Raw genomic sequence first — 7,013 nt, 5'->3', positions numbered from 1 at the left:
ACAGTAGAGTTAGCAGCAGGTATTTCCACATTAGAATCAGTCTTTGGAAAATACTGATGGCTGTTTCTATTAAAATACCAGTGAAGAGCTAATAGGAAAAAATTAAACCAATGCTGTGAATTGAAGACTTGTGCAAAATGCAGCCCTATGTTCCAGTATAATCACTGAACAAATTCTAGGGGTTGGGATTTGGGTATATGCTAATTGTTACACATGTCCTGGATGTTTACAGAATAGCTAATAACCTGGGAGACAGTTCTTTCAATTGTGCCTCTGCAGCTGTCAATCTTTCCCACTGATGACTTAGTAAGCTCTGATAAACTGAAACTGTTGCAGTAGACCAAACAGATGCCTTCAGTACCCATTTCAATTACCATTAAAATGGACAAAAACACAAAAATCATTTACCTGATTTTTTTTTTTAAATTATAACTACATTACAGGTAAAAGTCAATTATTCAATATATAGGCAACTTCATTTCCCCCCTGAATAGTCCTTAGTTTTTCTTGTTTGTACATGCTTTTTCTACATCAGAGAGAAAAAAATTAAGATTAAGAAAATAGTCCTGTAAAACAAATAGCCTAATGAACAATTGTAATAACAGAAAATACATTTAACATTAAGTGACTAGATTTTAAGTTAGTGTCTCTTTAAATAGTTTCCAGAAGTGTTTACCTAATAACGACTTTATTCAGTATAAAATTCTGTCCACACAGTACAAGTGTTTATCTTGTCACTAGACATTCCTAGAATTCTGAAGTATTTGAGGCCAGAGCTACACCTTTTAGGAGAGTAGTGGAAGTAAATTTTGAAGTATGACGTATTTTAGAATAGAATTTAACCATGAATATTTCTTATTTGTCTGAGCCTTTAAAAAGAATGCAAAAACAACATTAGTACTTAACACAGGTTTTAAATTCTGCAGGGCAGGGACTGGCTCTTGCTTCATACAGAGACAACTATTCGCACTTTAACCGATGCCCTGGATTTCTACAGAAAGATAGTTCTCTACTCCAATAATCCTGTGTTTCAAGTATGATTTTTTGTAAAGTAGCTTCATCAATGCTACATTTTTTCCCCATAGTAAATTACTATAAAATATATTTGAGGATTTTAACGGCTATTTACTATTAACTTGGGTATGCAACATTATAGGTACTGTAGTCCAGAACACATGAAAAGCGAGCAGTAACTAATTTCTCATTGCTGGTTTAGGGCCTGCTCTCATGATGTGTTAAACACCGCCAAGTGATAGCAATGTAAATTGCTCAGGCAGTTACTTATTGTTGGGCAAGACCCTAAGTGACCTATATACACATTACCTTAATATTTGTAAATATTACACACAAAGACAGACACTAAAGTGTATATTAAACTGGAACTTTATTTGATTACTGACAGTTTATGCTTTTTTGGAAGCTTGCTTCTGGAGCTTCTTTACTTCATGCTTGATGATCCTGTTCCTCTGTAATAAATTAAAGAAATAATTTTGTAACATTAAGTCTAATAAGAGCAGCAAATGAACACAGTCTATAGACATGTGTGCTAACTCATGACTTTCTGGGTTTTCAAATTCTCTCCTTTTTAGAATAATCACTCTTTGTTCACAGGGGCGGCTCTAGAAATTACACCGCCCCAAGCAGGGCGGCGCGCTCGCCACCCTTCCCCGGTCCTGCAGCCGGGGCAGAAGCGTCTGCGGCGGGTGCGCTAGTTCGCAGCTCCGGTGGAGCATCCACTGGCATGCCTGCGGGAGCTCCGTCCGAGCCGCAGGACCAGCGCACCCGCCGCAGTCATGCCTGCGGCAGGTCCGCTCGTCCCGGGGCTCCGGTGGACCTCCCGCAGGCATGACTGCGGAAGGTCCGCCAGAGCCAAATGCCGCCCTGCCGGCAAAATGCCGCCCCACGCGCCTGCTTGGCGCGCTAGGGTCTGGAGCCGGCCCTGTTTGTTCAGCAGATGTAGGTTTTACTGAAATTGCAGAAAGATATCACGTGCGCTATATATAGTGGTGCGACATATTTCAGACACTTCGATGGCCCGAGTGACAAAGGACTGCTGTCAGACTGGTAGCCTAGTCGTAGTGCCCTGCTACAAGTCTGGGTGAGACTCCTAGTCAGTTTATTTTTTCACAGGTTGGCAGCATTGCTATTAAAGCAATGTGTGGCTCTGAGAAGAAGGAGGAAAGTAGTGTTTCATATTGTCAACAGCAATCCCTCACAAAGGATTAATTAAATTTTGGAGACGACTTCAGTTTTCACCTGCAGAGATGTCTGGTACATAGCCTTGAAGACTAGCATGGAGTTAAAAGAGAGAAATATAGACTGAACTTGAATTAAGTGTTTAAAAAGAAAAATAGTGATGAACAAGCATCAGCTAACTCAAAGGGCAAATTTATATTGCTCCTCTAGTTTTCTGCAAGTCTGAGTCCAAAAAGAACAGAAAAATTAGTATAAGGAATTATGTATTTGAATCTGATTCAGAATAAAGAGCTAGATTTGCTTTTAAAACACCACAAATCAACTATCCAAAGATAGCTGTACATTTAACCACTTACCATTTTCTTTGCCTTCATGACCTTGTAGCGATCAAAGTCTGTCATCTTGGCTTTCTGTCGAAGAAAATTTGCAGTTCAGTTAAAAGTTAAACACTGAAGATTTTAGTTACCGGTAATTCCTTAAACAGCTAAATGTAACTTTGCAAAAAAAAAAAAAAAAAAAAAATTATATTGTATATGTTTTGTGCTTTTCAACCAGACAACTCAAAAGAACTTTGCAAACCACCACTAAAAATGAATTTACAAATCAGTGTACATGCCATTTATCTCCATAGCTGGGAAGGGTCTGATGATGCAGAGAACAAAAAAAAAAACATTTTGTAGACATGGCAAAGCAGAAAAATTGATGATTAAATTTAGTGGTAAAACCATTTGGTTTTCAGTAACACAACTTATATTACAACTTGACAACCCATGTTTTCTCTGCCCTTAAGTCTTACTCTGCAACATTAATCTCAATTTTTCTACTAGATTATATCTGACAACCTTAGTAACGTGCTAAGTGCAGTGTTGAGTATTTTATATCACACTGCAGATCAAACATACCTTTTCTCTGGCTTCAATCTTCTTTGCCCACCTTGTACCTGTCCATTTTTCATTAATATTTTCTTTCTCCCAGGCAACTCGCACATGCTTCTGACGAGCACTGCATTTAAACAAACAATCAATCTCATACATTAACATTATTTGCATCATCATACACAAATCAACTGCTTTGGTGCTTCTCCAGCTTTCAATTTTAAATAAGTGAAGTTAAATCCCAAGTAGACAGGTTACATCTGTAGTATACGTCAAAGGTGTTAAACACACAGCAAATGTAATCAAAGTCCTGTAAAAGTATACTAAAACTTCTTTCTTATGTTGGCAGTTAGGATTGAAGGGAAGGGCAATCTAGAAAGATACACTGGGATACTATTCTCCTGGCATTCATCTAAAACGGTTAGTAAAATACAGAAGTTATGAGTTGAAAGTTATGGAAGCTTTATCAGCATAGTAGGTCTCATAGTAGTACCCAGTAGTGATTGTGGCTTAGTGATTTTATATATCACAGAGGCTGGAGAGAAGAGACTTGGAATTCAATCCACCTACAAATAGGATACATAGTTCTTCAAATAAATAACACATTAAAATACTTCACTTTGAATATGTAGCCATAGTCTATTGTTTAGGAGACAATGCATGAAGTTATGCATTACTGTGATTTAGTATTTGCCACTTGTCAATCACACTGTCAATACTCATAGCAATGGATCCACTAGATTTAACCATGATCATATGGTCTGCTATGTCTTAACAGCACACGCATCGTTAAATCGCTTAGTACATTATGAAAGAGATGATTAGTTCTGAAACTTAAGACTTTCTGGATAACTTAAGAAAATACCTATACATCCATATGATCTTTTCTAAAATTTAGAAACAAAATTCCACGAAATCACAGACAATGTAAATTAGCTTCACGTTAAGTCAAGTTTAAACAGCCCAAAAGGAAAGACAACTCACCTGTGTGGGAATTTGAGTACAAAATCTGTTAGCTGCATGCACTTGAAGGGCATAGCCTGCCTTCTTACACCACTGCAGGGGCCATCAACTAGCGCCTAGAACAGGAGAGATTGAATGGGTTCACTAACATTTTTCCAATATACAACAACAGACCACAGAAAGTTACTTCCAAATAAATTGTGGCTCATCAACATGAAGTGTTACAAACTGGAGGAGAGCACTACGCATTTGGAACACTGGAGAACATAACAAGAGTGGACTACACTACCCAAACTCTATGGCAAGATCAACTGGCATTTATTTAAAGCATTGTTTCCCAAACACAGAAGGCCAAAGGAAAGAGTTGGGACTGGGAAACTTTCATGATCTCAGATGCATCCCCTTTCCCTCATCCACGCATGTTCTCACACTGCCTGGGTCCTGGCCACCAGTCCGGGGGGACGCTGCATTTTAATTTAATTTTAAATGAAGCTTCATAAACATTTTAAAAACCATATTTACTTTACATAAAACAACAGTTTAGTTATATATTATAGACTTATATAAAGAGACCTTCAAAAAATGTTAACATGTATTACTGGCACGCGAAACCTTAAATTAGAGTGAATAAATGAAGACTCGGCACACCACTTCTGAAAGGTTGCCAACCCTTGGTCTATAATATATAACTACACTTTTGTTGTATGTAAAGTAAATAAGGTTTTTAAAATGTTTAAGAAGCTTCATTTAAAATTAAATTAAAATGCAGAGGCTCCCAGACTGGTGGCCAGGACCTGGGCAGTGTGAGTGCCACTGAAAATCAGCTTGCGTGCCACCTTTGGCACATATGCCATAGGTTGCCTACCCCTGCATTAGAGGACATTCCTTCTTATCCTTACTATTGATCCTGAGAGAGGAAACAAGAGTTTCCATACAAATATTAATTGTAAAGCCTGCAGCGCACATGAGGATTTGTATTCCATTTTCCTTAACATTGTAACCCCTTGGAAAAACTGACATATGGAAAACTGAAAAATTTTAATATTGTACAAAAAAACCACCTTTAAAATAGAGGATGAAAGAAATGGGGAGAGGAAAAGACTACAGGTCTCTGAGCTTACCCTGTTCTGGTCAATAACATCCACAATTGCCACCAGCTTGCCAGCATGTGGCCCAAAGGAGATATAGGCAACTCGGCCAATCTCAACGTAACGTTTGAACACCTGAAAGAAATGATTTACTGAAATTAAGAGTCTGAATACAAGTAGTATGACCTAAACCAGGAATTGCTATCTACAAAACCTTCAATTGCAGGGGTCATTTTGCCCCATGGCCTGGGATAGGAGATCTAGTACTTTCAGACCAGTTTCAGTTTAGATTTCAGAATCTGCAGCTATTCCTTCTTGTCTTGTGTTTCTATTGTGCATCCCAACTGAAAATCTTTCTTGTCAGAGGTAGGCACAGATAAGAGAGCGGGGGCCCTACAGGAAAAAGGGAAACCAGGGGACAGACAAACGTCGCCCACAATTTCACTTGCATTTTGGTCAGGAGTCAGCAGTACTCCGAGCAAACTGCATCCCCCATTCCCCTCCCCTGCTAGGAAGGGAACAGATATTATCCCTGGGGATGGGAGGCAAGCACTGCTCTGCGCGGGGGTGGGAGCAACTCGGTGGCAGGCACCACAGGAAGGGTGGGGGGCGGAATACGCCCCTCAGAGCTCACGGCTGGATGTGCGTGTGTCTGTGTGTGTCCCCGCGGGGGAAGGACTCATAGATTATGAGGGTTGGGAGGGACCGTGTATCTGGCTATAAGCTCAGCGCTGACGGTGCCGGTCCAAGGTGGCGCGGGAGACGCACGCTCGCTCCCAGCGTTACCGGGGGGGGGGGTTGTGCAAAACCTGGCAACGGCCGCCCGGCCCGGCGCGTTCACCCGCCCATCGGCCCCGCCAATGGACCGGAGCGCTGAGCTCCCGGGGGGGGGGAAGGGGCGCAGGCACCAGTGGAGACGCGGCCGAGCCCCGCGCCGCAGAACACGATCCCGGAGCGGCGGCGGCGGCTTGGCCCCGGCCCCCCCCCGGGGGCTCCCGCCCGGGGTCCCCACGCCCGGCCCCGCTCCGGTCACTGGGGAGAGGCGGCTCAGCACCGCGCCGGGCTGGCGGCGACGGGGGGTCCCGGGCTGGCGGCGGAGGCCGCGGCCGCACGCACTCACCATGATGGCCGCCCGCGAGCAGAAAGGAGCGAGCGGCTTCCGCTGCGCCCGGACGCCGCTTCCGATCCCCTACTGCGCATGCACCCGCGCTGGAGCAGGAGGGCGCAAGCTCGCGCTCCAGATGCGCATGCTCCTTGCGCTCCTGGGGGGTGGACGAAAGGAGCGGGGAGAGTGGCCTTACTAAGTGCGCATGCGCACCAGGCGGTCCCTATGGGTGTCAAAGGGAATCGTTTCCGCCTCTCCTCCAACAGGCATGCGTGCCAAACGGTCTCGGTGGGCGGGTGAAGATTTTGACCTCGACCTTTGTACGCATGCGTGACAAGCATGTGGCCTCGCCAATGCGCATGCGTAGTCTCGGGAGCGTCTCGATCGCTCCGCTACTGTAATGCGCATGCGTGAGAGGCCGTCGGCCTGGAAGCTGTGTGTGCGCGCGCGCCCTGTAGCCGAGCGAAACGGAGGGCGCGCGAGTGCGGCCGGGTCTGCGCTGGAGTTCGCAGAGCTGGTGCAGCGCATGCGCTGTAGTGATGCTGTACGGTGCAGCCTGTACCAGCCCGTGCGTTTGCTGCACACGGGTAATGCGCGTTTTAAATGCCGTTGGCTGCTGTGGGGTTTTTCCCTTTGCAACGCGAGAGGATAATTGATCTTATTAGTCCTCCGTTAAACAAGTGTCTTTGCTTTCATTCACCAGTTATCTCAGCATGGAGTCAGCCCTGCCGAGAAACCGGTTTTCTGGTGTTTAAAAGAGAAAAGATTCCAAGCCAGATCCAGAGT

The 7,013-nt window shown here is 43.9% G+C and overlaps 1 protein-coding gene across 1 annotated transcript; it reads right to left on the bottom strand.

The window, feature by feature from the left end:
* Positions 1-1,367: 1,367 nt before the first annotated feature.
* RPL14 (ribosomal protein L14) lies at positions 1,368-6,301 on the bottom strand. The gene is made up of 6 exons (XM_045007458.1): positions 6,243-6,301; positions 5,156-5,257; positions 4,056-4,150; positions 3,099-3,198; positions 2,553-2,606; positions 1,368-1,466 (listed from the first exon to the last, which is right to left on the bottom strand). Exons 1-6 carry the CDS (start codon positions 6,243-6,245, stop codon positions 1,404-1,406), a joined length of 417 nt encoding a protein of 138 aa, XP_044863393.1. The 5' UTR covers positions 6,246-6,301; the 3' UTR covers positions 1,368-1,403.
* Between the last annotated feature and the right edge of the window lie 712 nt (positions 6,302-7,013).

This window comes from Mauremys mutica, chromosome 2 (assembly GCF_020497125.1).
Source record: "Mauremys mutica isolate MM-2020 ecotype Southern chromosome 2, ASM2049712v1, whole genome shotgun sequence".
NCBI classification, from domain to species: domain Eukaryota; kingdom Metazoa; phylum Chordata; order Testudines; family Geoemydidae; genus Mauremys; species Mauremys mutica.
This window is presented reverse-complemented; position numbering and strand designations above follow the sequence as displayed.

Excerpts from the sequence above, each read along its gene's own strand:
- RPL14 (XM_045007458.1), bottom strand. Across the intron at positions 4,151-5,155 it reads ATGTTATTGACCAGAACAGG|GCGCTAGTTGATGGCCCCTG; the intron begins GTAAGCTCAGAG and ends CTCCTGTTCTAG. Across the intron at positions 3,199-4,055 it reads GTACTCAAATTCCCACACAG|TGCTCGTCAGAAGCATGTGC; the intron begins GTGAGTTGTCTT and ends GTTTAAATGCAG.